The 18179-nt window shown below is 40.6% G+C and overlaps 1 protein-coding gene across 1 annotated transcript in view; it reads right to left on the minus strand.

The window, feature by feature from the left end:
- Positions 1-18179, minus strand: part of MYO1E (myosin IE) — a 208078-nt gene that overhangs the window by 118973 nt on the left and 70926 nt on the right. The window contains exons 3-7 of the mRNA XM_068275534.1: positions 13818-13907; positions 9785-9879; positions 4534-4621; positions 2089-2178; positions 828-959 (exon numbers count right to left, since the gene is read on the minus strand). Of these exons, the coding sequence (XP_068131635.1) occupies positions 828-959; positions 2089-2178; positions 4534-4621; positions 9785-9879; positions 13818-13907 (495 nt within the window). The remainder of the gene's footprint in view (positions 1-827; positions 960-2088; positions 2179-4533; positions 4622-9784; positions 9880-13817; positions 13908-18179) is intronic.

An 18179-nucleotide genomic window follows, 5' to 3' on the forward strand; every position in this document is an offset into this window, starting at 1 on the left:
AAACTGCTATATACATGATTTATGTAAACTGTACTATATAAGGACTTATATAGGACCTGTAGCTATTACGGCTATGGTATCATATGCAGTTTCCATGCACTGCATAGGTGTGGAAACAGGTCCCAATAGCTGGCTTCATAGATACTGTGTTACACTAACGGTACTGATTAATTCCCTGCAGTGACCGCAAGGCTGGCTACATAAAGTAGGGACTCAATTTTCTCTTCTACAGAAACTTATAATCCATGCAAATCTATTCATTTCCATGCAGCCTTATTAAAGATGATCTTATTTGTATACATATTTCAATCACAATCTGGTTTTGTTTCCATAAGCATGATGATAAATGAATGTTTAATCTTTTAATTTCTACCATGCAAAGTGTTATGTAGTCAGAGAAACAAAGGGATTAGATAACCAAAACATACTTGTCGTCTGTTAGTGCTGTTGATGCAACACATATAATAATTAGTTTGCATTGTCTCATTGCTGCATTCTGCCAAGCACTAGCTGTTGAAAAACGGCAACAGCAATAACATCTGTTAACCTCAGAGCATTTTAAGAAACATTTAATGATGTTTAGATGCCATTAACACCCAGACAACAGCGTGAGCCAGTGCAAGGCCTCAGAGTCAATAAGGTCTTGGAACAATGTTTTCTAATCCAACAGGGTCAAATTTAAATGAAGAATTGGTCTGACAGGCTTCCAGGATGTTTTGGCAGATGCACACTGTACAATGTTTGCTAGATTTAAAGTCTTGTGGTTTAACTCCACAGTGTTGTGGAATGCACTCAGATACTATAGAGAAGGATGATAATAGGAATACCTGATAGAATATGTGAAAACTTCTCTCGCCTGCATTTCTCATCACCACCCGAGATTTTTCCAGTAGAAAGTTGGAAATTTTTCCTCCATCTGGTTCTCCCCCAGGGCTGAACTGAATCTCAAAGTATTTTCCCTGTACAATATAAAGAACAGTTAGAAAATCAATATGCTGCTCTACATGCCAATCAGAATCCCATTTGTGAATTTCCGCTCAGTGGTTACATAGCCTGTATTGTTTTAAGAGCAGTGGCATGCTTTCATACTGCAATATGGTTGTTATACCCAAAAACTATTTTTATTTTAAAATTTCTGAAAAGTTGTACAAACATTTCAGGAATACTGCAATATGCTTAAAGGGAATGGATAATGTCTGGTTTATTTGTAATTAGTTTAAGTTTAATATACTGGTAAATGTATGTTATGTTTCTGATTTAAAATAGTTAATAAAGACAAATTTAACAAAATTTTTTTTTTGTAAATGCACATAAACTGGCAAGAGAACAATACAATCTCATTCATGCCATAATCAACATCTCAATAATTATTTTTTTCTTATTGTAGCTTGATATAAAATGAAAGGAAGATCCTGACCTGTATGTGCATGATGTTAATTATAGCTTGCTACAGGATAACACAGACCTGCTTCAGACTAACTGGGTTTTAAGAACAATCTTGTTAAGGCCCCTTTTACATCCATGCAGTGCGATTCTCCCATGACGGGAGAGCCCGCCGCAGGAGAACTGCACCAAAGCCCCTTTTACATTACCATGCGTCAGCCAGTGCCGACAGGGTAATGTGCATAAGAGCCACCCCCCCCCCCCCCGCTCAGTGACGTACTCCCTGCTGGACAGGAAGTACATCACCGGAATACCCATCGGTCCACGCATGTGCGCCGCATTGTGCTCCGTCCTTTACACTTACTGCATCACCATAGACTCGCATTACTGCATGGATCAAGCGGTAATGCACGGATGACTTTGCGGCGGGTAAGCGGCGATTTAACTACTCCTGTCATATCGCATTAAGTATTTTTTTTACTTAACAGCCTCTTGCGGTAAAATTGCTTACCGCAGCGCCATAGTGTAAATGGGCCCTAAAACACACACACACACACACACACACACACACACACACACACACACACACACACACACACACACACACACACACACACACACACACACACAACATAATATTACTGTATAATTAATATTCTAAAGGATATAAAATTATAATCAACAAGAAAAATGACTGTGGCTTACAAATCGACTGGAGTTGTTGTTCCGCACTGTCTTTGCATTGCCAAAAGCCTCTAATAAGGGGTTGGACTGCAATATGATATCCTTGACATGCTACAATGAAAGAAAAGGAGTACCGCTATCAGATTTAAAGCATAGATTTATTATGCTCATAGCTGTTGAAACCTACATGACATAGCTTTACAGATCATACATTTGCAGGAGAGACTCTTCTATAACTACCTTATACAAAAAAATATTTTTACAAACTTAAGGGTTAGTGTGTCACCACAGCCTCTGCTCTATTGCATTGCATACTAGTACAACATGGACAACTCAGCACATAACGGATTGGGAAGTAACTCATTGGCTGGCAATTCTCAGCTGTCACTTCTGTATCCTGTGATCACAATCAGCCAGTAACAGACTTACAACAACTGATCACATGCTTCTAACTGCTGACATCCGTCAACATCGATCAATCATTTCTGGCATGGCCGATCTGCTTCCCATGGACAAAGACGCTAATTTTGTGCAGCACTGATCACAATCAAACCCTTTCTAGATCGGAAGCACATCAGACATGCTAGAAATTATCGATTGATCAATCTGATGGAAAAATTGCATGTTGTACATCAGACATTACACTATTTTTCCTAAAAGAGAAATCACCTCTAAATATACTACTACATTTAGCTAGATGCCAAGGAATATGTATTATCACTACTAGATTAATGTACTAAATGCCAAGGTGGGAGGTGACACATTTACTAATTAAATGATCGTTTTGATGTACTTGACACCATGGAATAAAGGAGCAAATGTATATAAGCTAAATAGATCCCTGACAGAAAGCACATCTTACATGGGTGCTCAGATGTTTAAAAACCTCCAGTGGGATTTAAATGCTTACTATTCTAAGTGACCTTCCTTTATTAAAGGGAACCTGAACTTAGAGGAATACAGAGGCTGCCATCTTAATTTCCTTATAAACAATGCCAGTTGCCTGGCTGTCCTGCTGAGCTTTATGTTGTAGTTGGTTTTGAGTCACACAACCAATATTCATGCAGCCAGCGGAGACAGACCAGAGTATAATGTGATTTGCATGTTCCTTCCGGGCCAGTGACTTAAAGTGTACCCGAGATGGGCCATATACATACCGGGGGCTTCCTCCAGTCCCCTCCAGGAATATTGCTCCCTCGCCGTCCTCATCATTCATGCACAAGTGCCCCAGAAAATCCGCCAGTCAGCGCATGAGCAGTCCAGTCGTGCGCACTCCCGTCGCCGGGTGCACTCTGTGCTGGCATGGCGGGAGCACACGTGCGGCTGGGCATTCATAGTTGGCCCAGACCGGAGGACTTTCCGGGGGCCAATTGTAGAAGAACAAGTGGGCGGAGGAGGAAGGCGAGGAAGCAATAAGTTCCATCTCAGGCTTCCTTTAAAGGATAACTGATCTGAGAGGGATATGGAGGCTGCCATATTCATTTTATTTTAAACAGTTGCCTGGCAATCCTGCTAATTTTTCTGTCATCAGATATGTCCAAGTCACACACCTAAAACATGCAGCTAACCTTGGCATAAACATCTGATCCTTCATGCTTGTTCAGGGTCTATGGCCAAAATGATTAGAGGCAGAGGATAAGCTGGGCTGCCAGGCAACTTGCATTGTTTCAATAAATAAACATGGCAGCTTCCATATCCCTCTCCCCTCGGGTTCCCTGTAAAGTATTAGCGGCAGAGCATAGGCACAGTATTAGTGGCAGAGCATCAGCAAAGATGTCATGCAACTGGCACTGAAGATGGCAGCCTCCATAGCTTGCTCACTTCAAGGTCCCTGTAAAAACTGTGTCTTATTTAATCTTAACATGGTAACATAACGCTGCTGCTAGTGACACTGTCTGGCCAATATCCCTTAAAGTATCCCTTACAATACCTTTAGCCATAGACCCTGAACCAGCATGTAGCAAATCAGGTGTTTCTGACAATATTGAGATAAGATTAGCTGCCTGCTTGTTTCTGGTGTGATACAGACTCCGCTATCGATCCCCTATCGAGTTTAACACAGAGAGAAATAAGCCAAGGGGATACATGGCAGTGACTGCAAGCCAGATAACTAGAGATTAAGGTGGTTGGTTTTTTTTTGGGGGGGGGGGGGGGGGGGTTGGTGTTCCTGGGTGCCTCTTAGTCTAACAGCAATCAGTGTGTGACGCGGGGGTGGGAGGGATGGAAGGGTGCACTTTGGTGTCTCAGCCTTGCTGGAGGACCTTGTCCCGGCTCTGCCCATTGGTGTTTGGAACCTGATCCCTTGGGCAACATCAGTGGGCTGTATAGCGCAGTCAGTCAATTTGTTTCTCTCTGCTAACACAATAAGAACGCCTATCTCAAGTATCTCAAGTTTTCATGCATAAACTGGTCTAGTTCAAATACCACTTTTCTGAAACTTGGCCAGAAAAAGAGTAGTTTTCTCACCTGCACTTTAGGTCCACCTCCTGATACCTTTGAGATATAGCCCATGATATACTTGGCTGCTACCGTTTTCCCTGCTCCACTTTCACCGCTGTGAAATAAAATAAAGAATTGTGAAAATGCATCCAATACCAGGCTGACCTGGTGACTGGGAACAAAAGTAAACATGACAGCCTGTCTATAGCCAACCAGTAATAGAGAATTGTATATGATCCCTCATCTGTTGACTCATAATAGTCCAGGCCATAAAGAGCGTGACTTGTAACCGATCACACAAAGAATCTCAAAACTTGTGACATACGATATATAAATCATTTGCTATAGGGCTTAATGCTAGGTACACACCATACAATTTTCTGGCAGATTTACCTGTCAGATCGATTATTTCCAACATGTGTGATCTGAAATTTGATCATTTTCCGATCGTTGTTTAATCATTTTTTAGATCATTTTTTTTTTTAATCGATTTTCATAGAACTGAATAGAATAGAACTGAAAATCAAAAAATTGAAATTCAGATTGAAAATGTTGGAAATAATCGACCTGGCAGGTAAATCTGCCAGAAAATTGTATGGTGTGTATCTAGCATAACAGGAACTTTCAACAGCCATAGGCATTAACACATCAAAGATAAGAAGACAGCTAGTTGCCGGGTTGGGCCATAAGCAATTACTTTAGAACAAAAAATCCAAGCCAGCTAGTTGACGAAGACTATAGGTACCCACAGATCTCAGCATGAAATATCTCAGGATCTGCCTTGTGACGCCGCATCTGTCGCTGCCCCCTAGTGTACATGTGACTCCATGCATGTATTTATACTTCACCTGTCCGCTACCGCCCACCCATCTTCAGCTTCCTCCATGTGCGCCTCACATGCTGCCGGTGTATAGCACATGGCATGTGTGTGATGTCAGACCCGCCTCCCACATGCTATACACTGGCAGCGTGAGGAATGGAGGAAGCCGAAGGAGGATGGGCACCACAACAGGTGACAGTGGACAGGTAAAGTATAAATGCATGCACGGGGGGGCACATTTACACTAGGGGGGGGGGGGGGGACAATAACGGGGTTCTGTTGCATTTGTCCCGATATCGCACGTCGTTACCACTGCGCACCCGATCGGCCCTAGATTTATCAGCAAGTCTGATCGATAGTCAGGCATGATCTTGGTGGAACCGTTTTCATCCAATTTGATAATTATCCAGTTGGATAGTCGATCAGCTGCAAAGTCGAGTTATGTATGGGTGGCATCAGATCTGGTGTAGTGTCTTACTCCAGTAGATTGAACATGAGGTTATTTGGACACAAAAGTTGAGAGAATGTAATGTCTATGACTAAAGCTCTACTAAAACAAATAGAATACCAAATATGGGCAGGTTCACAAAACTGAAACATGTCATTTTTTTAGGTTTAGATGATGGTTATAGTATTTAACCGCATTTGTGAAATTGCCGTGGTAGATCCCTTGTGTCGTCTCCAGGCACACCATGCAGCATCTCAGAGTGGTTTACGTTTGCCAGCAATGAGGAGGAATGCTTACAAGTTACAACAGCTGGTAATCACTCCCAATCACATGTATTTCTTGTTTGAGAAGGATTTTTTTTAAAGGAAGTGTCCAAGAATGCTGTTGGACAGAAAGTACGATGTTGGAGCACATCGTCACCAGTACTCGAGTACAGGAAGTACAAAGTTATTTCTGCTTCCTACTAGGACTAGTTCCTGCCCTAAATGCCTTGAACTCCTTTCAAACCTACTGCTTGCAAAGGAAATGCTCCAAAACACACTCAAACGCTTTTAAGTGCTTCACAAAAAACGACTCGCCATCTCTAACAAATAATCACACGCGTTTAAAAGTGTTCAAATGCACCAGATCAGCAGCCGTCTATCTGAACCGGCCCTATCTCGTAGTTAGTCAAGAGAGTTCTTGCAAGTGGCATAGATTTGTAGCACTGTTAAAGAGATTCTGTACTCTGTACTCTTCTGTAAAATTCTTACAATAAAAAGCATACCATTCTATTCATTATGTTCTCCTGGGCCCCTCTGTGCTGTTTCTGCCTCTCCCTGCTGCAATCCTGGCTTGTAATTGTCATTTTTATCCAGTGTTTACAAACAAAAGACATAATAAGTAATACACTGAGAAGAGCCGAGTGTGTGAGTCATAAAGAGTGTGCAGGGGGCCTGGAGAGGGTGTGTATAGCTTCTGCCAATCACAAGTAGCACATCACATTCCACACATTCCAGCCTCAGCCCGACAGAGGAGAGAAGATTAGATCATATAACAGAGATAATACATATAGGAAAGGCTGCAGTTAGACAGAGCACATTAGAACAGGTATAGGAACTTATAGGATAGAAGAAATAAGGATGAAAATTTTGTTACAGAGTCTCTTCAAGTTTTGCTGTAAAGCAGTTTGTATATTGACAAAATATAGAAGTTTAGAATCAGGATTGTTACCATTTATTGTCTAACTTAGAACAAAAGCAGTAAGCTTTCGTTCGGCTATGAAGCCTTCTTCAGACGGATTCCTGTATACTGCTAACATTTAGAGCACACAGATATATATATATATATATATATATATATATATATATATATATATATATATATATATATATATATATATATATTTTACATTAAAAGGAGATACATTGTTCTGCAACCATAAGTAAATGTCCTTGTATGCCTTAATTACAAAATATAGCACAGAGATCATTCTTACAATATGCCTATGAATGGCCACCTTTAAAGCACCTATCGCTTACACTTATAAATTAATATAATCAATTACTGATCACCAGAGCAGGTTATATTTTCAATATGTTCCTCAAATTGTATAGTTTCCACACTATACACTATAATTTAATTCACACAACTATCTGTTTCCTGTAAAGCCATTGACAGAAGCAGGGCACTACTGGCTTAATGCATATCATTAGCTTTTCCTACTTCTCAGTTATTTTCTCCTTGACGGATAAAAGGTCCTCTGTGAAAATCATAGCAACCAGTGCTTTAGTTCCAAGTGAATACCCATGTGTGACTTCAACTTCAAAGCTACCCAGGTGCCTTAATTACACTTGTAATAATGGATAACAACCCCGAAGCTGGCCACTAACAATCACGGCACAGTTTGCAGTCTTGCCTGTGCTAAAAATAGTGCAATGGAAGTTTGCTGACAATTCATGTTTTACTGAACGCAAGAACTTTTCAGGCAAATAGTGACAGGATGTGACACTGCTGAAGGTGGGCTGAATCATTCAGCTGGCATCAGCAAGTTTAGAGGGAAGTTGGTGGGACTCACTTTGAATCATCCCAATTCAAGAAAAAAGCCACGGAATATGAAGAAAGACATTTACTATCCCACTTGTGTCTTGCGATGCTTATTATACTAATTTAGTGGGGAAGAGGTTTTTTTAATTCTTTTTTTTATTTATTAAAGTTGCACTCGCATACGAAAGCCCTAAGCCAGCCCAAAGATATGACTTGCAAGTTCTGGCAACAGTGGGTACGAGTTGAAATCTATGTCAGGTTGTTACTGCTGCTTGCACTTACCTGGGGCTTCCGCCAACTTACGTAGCCCGCGAGGTCCCCCGGCATCCTCCTGGCTCCTTCTCTGGTCCCAGTCCTGGCTCCGTTACAGGGTGACTTCAGCCTGAAGTCATCAGGGCTGTTTCCCGCCGCAGATGAAACGCGCCATCAAGCAGGCCGGCTACACATCATCACGCATGCGTGGTTCACTGAGATTTAACCACGCATGCGCAGGACTCTCACGCCGGCCAGCATGATGACGCATATCCGGCTGTTGTGATGACGCGTATCGTCCACGGCGGGAAGCAGCCCTGACAACTTCAGGCTGAAGTTATGTAACAGAGCCAGGACTGGGACCGGTGAAGGAGCCAGGAAGACACCGGGGGACCTTGCAGGCTACGGTGGGCTGGAGGAAGCCCCAGGTAAGTGCAAATTCTGATTTTATAACCTGTTCAGGGTCCCTTTAAAATCACAAAGCGTTTAGAAAAGCTCTTGTAGTGTGAACCGGCACTAAAGGACAACTGCAATGTGAGGAATATGGTGGCTGCCATATGCATTTACTTTTAAACAAACCCAGTTGCCTGACTGTCCTGCTGATCTTTCAAGGATTAGTAGTGTCTGAATCAAAAACCTGAAAAAAGCATACTAAATTCAGTCAAACTTCTGATCTTCAGGCTTGTTCAGGGTCTATGAATAAATGTATTAGAAGCAGAGGACCCAAAGTACAGCCAGGTTAACTGCATAATTTAGAAGGAAATAAATATGGCAGCCTCCAAACTGCTGTCATTTGGTCTAAGCGATCATTCTATGATGACCACCAACACAGCATGTGCAGAATAGCAGTAAAAATCTCTAAATAGGTTCCAACCAAAGTATAAAATGTACCCAGTGGTCTGACTTCCATTGCTGTATATACAGCATGTGAAATATTAAAGCAATGCAGCTCTAACTTATGAGATTTCTTTTGACCACGTTTTAAGTTAAACCCTCTTCTGGAGTGGTCTCTGTAAAGTGCCTCGTTCTCCCCAAACCTATTCATACACTATGCCTAGCTAGGCAACGATGAAAAAAAACATTTTGCTGTCTGAATAATTCCAAACTGCATAGGACAGACCTTCCTAAGCTCTACTTGTGATGACAGTGAGTTCTGACAAAACCCTATACTTGGTGATAGGAAAGAAATGCAGGCCACGGTGCTAACAATTCAACAAAATCCCACAGTTGATAACATAGAGCAATGTTATCCTTTAGACATATAGGCAAAAACACAATTTTTTCCCTTTACACATGTAACAAAAGCAGAATTTTAGAAGACAAAACCAAAAATTCTAAAAGAATGTAAGGTTTGTATAACAACCATGGGGTCATGGATTCATCAAAGGTATTAACTGAATCAGCGCTCGTTTGCACGTTGTTTCCATATCAACGTGAGCTCCTTGAAATAGTGGCTGCTGCTGTGAAGATGCATATTTGTAGACCCGCTTGAAACCAGTAATGTTCACATTTGGTAATGCTTTACTGACATAATGTACATTGTAAAGAAGCATCATAACTTGAGAACATTACTGCACACAACAGCAGTGTATTGGACATCCAGCTTCTCACCCCTCCTCAATCAACATACGGTACCTTTTAATAAACAGACCATAAATGATGCACATTTTGTAAAATATATACCAGTAACTATGCAGAAATAACATGCAGTGAAGTCTATCAGCTGATATTACCTTATGATGACACACTGATTTTCTCTGTCGATAATCATGTTCCTGTACATATTGTCAGCCAATGCATAGATGTGTGGAGGATTCTCATACTGAGCCTACAACAAAGCAATCAAGATCTGTGAATATCAATAAGGCCAAGATTCCAGATACAGGTTATTGAAACTAACACATTTCTATTAAAGGCGGTTTTCCCTTTCAGTAATAACTAAAACAAACTAATATTTTAACTGTTTCTAGAGCATGTGTCGAACTCCAGGCCTGGAGGGCCAGATCCATTCCAGTGTTTAGGATGGACTGAGAAGGAGAGGAATGTGTTCTACCTGATGGACCGCACCTTTCCCAACTCAGACCCATCAATTCATTTGAGCTGTATCAAAAATGTGTGAGGATCTCGGCCCTCGTAGGACCGGTTTGACATACCTGTTCTAGAGGCACTTGGTTGTGTTACTCACAGGAGAATGTCATTCTGCATGTTGATTAAGAAGCTAAAGTAGGATACTCAGCAGAGGAGGTCATTATTGTATGCCTTGGCTGAGTTGCATCTAGCGCAAATACAAGACTTTACGTGAAACTAAACTCAGAACTTCTTCTGTGTTCTAAAAGATGCATGGTAAAATTACTGCATGGTAAACTTTATGGGCAAAAATATTTCATTACGATCCACAGCTGCTGATAAGAACTAATTAGACACTTTTATCTTGGTAAAACAAACAAAGAGCGCTGGATTTCGTCAGCAACTATATGTGGAATAAAGATTTTCATTGTGTGCTGTGCAAGAGTTCAGTTCAGCATTAACACTTCATAGTGACTGGCTTGGATCCCTGGCACTGAGCTGATTGGGACTTCTTACATGGTAGCTTCTACATACCGTATTGTCTGCTCTAAATTAAATAGTCACTTTAAAGTAGGGATGTACAGTGATGTTTTTTATTTAGCAAATTAATGTATTAGATTTAGTACTAAATACTATTTAAAATGCTTTTCTATATTTGTAACCAAGGAAGTGTTAAATTACAAATTAAGTTTGTTATCTGCTTAGAACTCTACCTACTAAACACTAAAGATTAAATAAACCTGAACTTCTATAGGATTTGGTGTGAGGCGCACATCATAATTACAAAAATTCCAGCACTGGGAATCTCAAAAAACAGATGGGATGAGAAGCAGCATACAAACAAATGTTTAAAGGAAATATCACTTTACTTCCACAAAGAGGCTTCCTGAGCAGTGGATAAAAAGCTACGTTTCACAAGAGCCGGTCATAAGTGTGTTTGTTAACAGAAGGGAGCACATGTGGAAGACATCAGTGTGTGCTGCACTGCAAGCAGTGAGAAAACATGGACACTGGATGACAGACAGAAGCAGGTAACCACAGGAACAGCTACACCAGCTCACGTGCCTAGTGACACAGCCTTGTGTGATACAAAGAAAAAAAAATAGTAAGCTCTACTGGACAGGACTTGCTAATGCTCACATGACCGGAGCTTAAACCAAAGCGTGGCTTAGCTTGTCTGTTCTGAGCCAGAGAGGAAGTGCCCAGATGGATTTCATTGGACTCATTGTTCAGAAAGTTTGATTCATCTTTTTTCTGCAACTTCCTCTAAATAATTGAATATTTGATCACAGTAGACATGCCTGCTATTACACTATTGCAATGATTTTGTGATTTATCGCTGAATATGGGACATCCTGCCTTGCTACACATGGGGGATTTTATGTTTCTCATTTGTAGAGCATTAGCATGTTTCTGCAGCACATTGAGAACACTGATCTATTCATTTCACTCACTGTATTTGAAGCCCTCGCTTAGGTAGTTTTTACATGCTTTTAACAGAACACAATTTTAAATGATTTAAAGGGAATCTGAAGTGAAAATTAACTTATGAAATAATGGATTGTATATGTAGTACAGGTAAGAAATAGAAAACAAAAGTTTGCTTTCTTAAAACAGAAAGCTAAGAAATAGAATGTTAGTAGCACAGATATGAGTCTCATATTGTTTCCAGTACAGGAAGAGTTAAGAAACTTCACTTGTTATCTATGCAAAAGAGCTTCCCTGAGCTCTATGACCAATTTAGTCAGAGAGCAGTGCTATTTTATGAAGCACCTATACATCAAAGAAACAATGAAAGACAACTTCAGATAAGATTTTACTGCAGAAAATTTCAAAGGGTCATTAGTTCTGCTCTGTTTTATAGTTTAAAATGTAGTTTGTAACTGCAAATATTAGAGAATGGTGCAGGACAGGACACCTTTTTATGTGTGAAACAAGCCTAAGGGTCCTCCAGTTTATAGGAGAAACCACCCTTAGGGCTCAGCCACACTATAAGCTCTTTCTGGCCTGGTGCACACCAGAGGAGTTTTTCTGAGAGTTTTGAGTTTTTAAATCTGCTGCTAATGTTATCCTATGTGTCTGTGCACACTGGAGCAATGAGTTTATGTTAAAAAAAAAACCCCATAGCATTACATTGGGAAGAGCATTTGAAACCTCTAGCGCCCAAACGCTAGAGGTTTCAAAAGCTCTTCCCAATGTCATGCTATAGGGTTTTTGTACAAAACCTCATTGCTCCAGTGTGCACAGACACATAGGATAACCTTAGCAGCAGGTTTAAAAACTCAAAACGTTCAGAAAAACTCCTCTGGTGTGCACCAGGCCTCTGAGTGCTTGTGATTGATTCGCTTTATAAAAATCGCTCTTATTCACTTTCATTAAAATCGCGGTAAAAATCAGCACAATCGCACACACGGAAAATTTTAATGAAAGTAAAATGGGAGTGATTTTTAAAAAGCGCTCAGGAAGTGCTAATCAATCACAAGCGTTCAGGAAAGCACTTATAGTGTGGTTGAGCCCTTAGGGCTGGTGCACACCACAAGAGCTTTTTAAACGCTAGAGATTTTAAAAGCGCTTGCTAATGCAATGCTATGGGGGATTTTTACTAAATCACAACACTCCTGTGTGCAAACACACATAGAATAACATTAGCAGGAGCTTTTTCACAAAGCGCTCAGAAAACCTTTTCTGGTGTGGACCAGCCCTAAGTTGTTCAAGTAAAGAATGAATGTCACCTACAGAACTGAATCAAGAAAGTGAAACAGTAACCTTTCTAGTTGTATTTACAGTATTTACAGTAGTCATTTCAAAGACTGCCTGGTGTAATATACAAATGTTGCACTGCAGGTGCTGCACGTGGCTACATAGCTCAATATGGTCTGACTCAGGGCAAGGGTTGCAACATTTTGCCATCTATTAGCAGTCAGTTTAAAAAAAAAAAAAAAAAAACTAGTCCATGTTTGTTCAAATACACAGACTCGATGTCCTTAAAAAAATCAAATAAACATGGCAGCTTCCATATCCCTCTCCCCTCGGGTTCCCTGTAAAGTATTAGCGGCAGAGCGTAAGCACAGTATTAGTGGCAGAGCATCAGCAAAGATGTTATGCAACCGGCACTGAAGATGGCAGCCTCCATAGCTTGCTCACTTCAAGGTCCCTGTAAAACTGTGTCTTATTTAATCTTAACATGGTAACATAACGCTGCTGCTAGTGACACTGTCTGGCCAATATCCCTTACAGTATCCCTTACAATACCTTTAGCCATAGACCCTTAACCAGCATGTAGCAAATCAGGTGTTTCTGACAATATTGAGATAAGATTAGCTGCCTGCTTGTTTCTGGTGTGATACAGACTCCACTATCATTCCCCTATTGCGTTTAAAACAGAGAGAAATAAGCCAAGGGGATACATGGCAGTGACTGCAAGCCAGATAACTAGAGATTAAGGTGGTTGTTTTTTTTGTGGGGGGGGGGGGGGGGGTTGGTGTTCCTCGGTGCCTCTTAGTCTAACAGCAACATTTTGCCATCTATTAGCAGTCAGTTTTTAAAAAAAACTTAAAAAAAAACTAGTCCATGTTTGTTCAAATACACAGACTCGATGTCCTTAAAAAAAATCTTGTAACTGGAATACGCCATGGCCCCAACCTGAAATGAAATATCAATAGCAACTGAAAAAGAGCAATTGAACTAAATAATACTTACAGCTCCTTGATACATTTCTATCTCTTTTTCACCAAAGTAAGGCATTTGCTTGAATGGATTCACAGATATCAACACTGGACCAATGTATGTCTGTAAACAATTAAGGATGACTAATGTACAAATGTATTTGTATTACTTGTCTTATAAAGAGCAAAGTATGGTGTGTGGAGTGTGGTGACCAAGTAGATTTCTCACTACTGCAGTCAGCCAAATTAAGGGCTGGTTCACACGGGCGTCTGCTGAGCTTTTGCTTGGCATTGCGTTCAAACGCCAGCGTTTAAACGCCAGCGTTTAAAAGCTAGCTTTTGAAAGCTTTTGAAAAGCGTTCAAGGCTAGCAGTTCTGGTCTCTGCTATTGTTTCCTCGCGTTTACTGCCTCTGAAAGCAGCATGTTGCTTTTGAGACTAGACGCAACGCTGGGATCTACTGCCAGGCTTTCATGAAAGCCTGCAAAAGCCAGCTCTAAACGCTCCCATTCACTTGCATGGGATGGCAGTAGATCCCAAAAAACGCTGCGTCTGAAACGCTGCGTTAAACGCCACAAAAACGCCCGTCTGAACCAGCCCTAAAGACATAATTGCTGATGTGTAGCTAATAAAGTTACTACAGTTAAACATCTCATTGTATGCAGCACTCTGATTCTCTGATTTACCCCACCCCAAAAATAATAATAAAAAAACCCTACATTTTAGCAAAATGTAGCAAAAAAATCAATAACTGAAACAGTTCATCGTCATGTCCTCTTCAGTACCCATACCCTCTCCCCCCCAGCAGGTCATTCATTAGGGGTTCAGTGTTTATGCTTACAAAATAAAAAGACTATTCCTTTTGAAGATGATTATTTTTTACAAGGTGATATTTTCTCACCTTATGAATACAATTTCTTCTAAGCCACTAGCAAGCAAGAAAATACTGTTTTCACCAAGTTTTTTTTTTTAATTCCAGAGAGCTGAGAAGTTATTTGAAACAGGCGATGAAAAATTATCAAATTATATTCTGAAAAAAAAAACATGAATTGAATAAGGGCTGATGCTTGAGTTGGGGCTTTAAATGTGCACTTGCTACCCCAGTTCTTATTTCAGCAGCATGGTACTGGAATTATGAAACGTGGCCAAAAAGCCATCAAAAGAAACTCATATTGAGTATCAAAAGGTGCCATTCAGGTGCCCATTTTAGACATGTTTTCTCAGAATCAATATGTGTAACAGCAGAAAGAGTTTTAGTGCTAGCATATTATGTTTATACACTAAAATTTCCGCTTGCTAGTTAGTTCTGGCATTTGGACACTGCCGAGAAGCTAAAGTTGGTATTATATTAGCCAATGCCCTACTTAAACCTTCAGAATTTGAAGCCTAACACTAATCATAAGTCTTTAATTGATTTAAATGAAATACCTACATTTAGCTTGACACTCAGGCCTGGTCCGCCCATGATGCCAAGTGAGGCAACTTCCTCAGGTGGCAGAAGTCTGGGAGCAACACCAGGCACAAACAGGAAGTGAAGAGAGTGCCTGGCCAACCTATACTGGGGGAAACTGTACTTGGCTAACCTACACTGGGGGCAGCTGTACCTAGCTACCAACACTGGGGGCACCTATAACTGGCTACCTCCCTATACTGAGGGTGTTTTTTTTGGGGGGGGGGGGGGGCTCACAGAAGCTATAACGTGTGGTGCAAATTGCCATTACAATTGGGGGGGCGCATCCTAACAAGTTTGCCTCAGGCAGCAAAAATTCTAGAACCAGCCCTGTTGACACTAAACATAACACCTGTTGCAAGCGGCACTTTAACCCTTCAGTAGAAGTGATGCACCATGTGTGTTCCTTTCTGCACATGTGGAAGTGAAACATACCACTGTAATGTACCATGCTTTTTCTGTGGAGGGCCTTTAGGTCCTCACAGGACCACTACACAAATAAAGCATCATAACCAACCCATTGCTTTTACTGATAATAGCCAAAAAAAGCCTGGAACAGCCATGTGTGGACTGAATATATATAAGTGTGCTATAAACTGAAGGTTCTGAGTGAACTTCTGGTTCACAAATAGCATGAACGCTTTGCTTCCATATTCTGCTCAGTGTCCTAAAAGTGGCTGTGGAGTAAGGCCTAGTGCACACCGAGCGGTTTTTGGAGCGATCCGCCGGCCGCATCCGCCTGGAAAAACGCTTGGCTAATTTATTGCAATGGGATGGTGCACACCGGCGGTTTGAGGTTTTTGCCAAGCCGCAAACGCGCCTCCTGCTGCGCGTTTGCGGATTTCGGAAGCGTTTCGTCCTCAATGTAAAGTATAGGAAAAAGGCAAACCGCTCTGAAAAACGCTACTTCAGAGCGGTTTTCCAGGCATTTTTGTTACAGAAGCTGTTCAGTAACAGCTTTTACTGTAACAATATGTGTAATCTGCTACACAAAAACGCACCCAAAACTGCTAGGTATGTTTAGAAAACCTCTCTAAACATACCTAGAATCGCTCTGAAATCAGCTCCTTAAACCGCTAGCGTATTGCGGATCTGCTAGCGGTTTTGGTGTGCACTAGGCCTAAACCAGAGTAAAAAAAAAAAATAAAAAAAAAAAATAAAAAAATAGCATTTGATAAATAAAAAAACAAAATCAGAAGTTACTTTTAGAGAAAACACATCCCTAATGCCAGGTACACACGATACAATTTTCTGGCAGATTTACCTGCCAGATCGACTATTTCCAACAGGTCCGATCTGATTTCCAATCTATTTTCCCTTCACTGCTATGGAAAATCTATCAGAAATCAGATAGGACCTGTTGGAAATAGTCTATCTGGCAGGTAAATCTGCCAGAAAATTGTATCGTGTTTACCTAGCATAAGGGTTGGGAGGAAGTCCCTCCCCTTTGACCTTTCAAGCTTCCATATTGTGATGGATAGCTTTATTAATCAACAGGGATGCTTAGAGGTCAACATAACTAGCTTTATTACACATGCTCAAATCTCTGGAACTGCTGAAAATGTAGACATGTAATTTTCACTGTGGGTATTCTAGGAGCATTATTTTTTTCATCACCACATTATCTTCATCTCTTGGTTTACAGGGTTTCTTTAAAGTGGATCCGAGATAAACTTTTATTCACTGCATAATTGTGTTCCTCACATAGTTTATAGGGCATTCCTCAAGCGAAATACTTTTTTTTTGTTTTAATACTCTAATTCCCTATAAACTAAACAAGCCTCGTCCACAGCTACTCCAAAATGCCAAGGCCATGTAGCAAGGGCTTATGGGAGCTCAGTCTGGGCAGGAGGAGGAGGAGGTTACTAGCCAGAGATTTCAGAGGCAGAGGGGAGGAGGGGGGGAGTGAATTTTTCACAGGCTGAGGGGTGGAGATGCAGTTGCAGATTACCTGTGTAATGATGACAAACGGAACATGGCCACTCTCATTGTATCACAGGAATACATCATCATAAAAACTGTTAAAGCTGTATGCAGCCAGATTTGCTGTGTAAACTATCTAAACTTTAGATAAGCTATATACATATGTTACTTGTTACAGTTAGTTTTTCATCTGGGATCCACTTTAAGTGAGGCACACAATGATGACACATTTGCAACTTAGAGTATATAGGAAACTGAAATGCACGTGAGACTACATTTTGGGGGAATTGGGCAGGGGAGTTAAATTCTGCTACCAAATAAGATCATGTTTAAGAGTCAATACTTTGTTTCTTACTAAATACACCCTGTTCATGGTCTCCATGAAGTTATCAATGAATAAATGATGGCATGAAGATCATATTTAGTGAAATTGTAAGATCTATGATAAGCATGTAGAAATATGTATGGCACAGTTATTAACCGAATGTTCTAAGATGAAATCCACGAGGTCTTGTACACAAGAAGCCCCTCGGGAGCCCATTCATGACATACATATATCGGTTTTGTGCGTTTCTGGCACCAGTTCAGAGATCTGTGGTTTCACTGGAATTTTTACTAGAGTATCTTCCATAGACAGAAGTGTTTGTAGATAAGCAACAGGACCATTTGATCGCGTGTCAAATAATCCTGGCTTAAAGTGGCACAGATTATCACTCATTCATGCCAGCTCCTATAAACAATCAGTTCATTCAGGGGCTGGGAAACACTAGTTTAAAGCTTTGTGGGTTCCAGAAGAACAGAATACCAGAGAAATGTTCTACTTTACAACCATACTTTTTTTTAATATGGATTTTAAATATTAGAAAGCTGAACAATGGTTTTTAAACTTTCAAAAATATGATGAGCGTAATATTAGCTATACAGTTTCTCACACAGTAAATACTTTTATACAATATATTATCCATAGTGCGCATACCATATGTACCTAGGAACAACTTTTACACCTACATATTCCTCACTCTCT

Source organism: Hyperolius riggenbachi, chromosome 3 (genome assembly GCF_040937935.1).
Source record: "Hyperolius riggenbachi isolate aHypRig1 chromosome 3, aHypRig1.pri, whole genome shotgun sequence".
Taxonomy (NCBI): Eukaryota; Metazoa; Chordata; class Amphibia; order Anura; family Hyperoliidae; genus Hyperolius; species Hyperolius riggenbachi.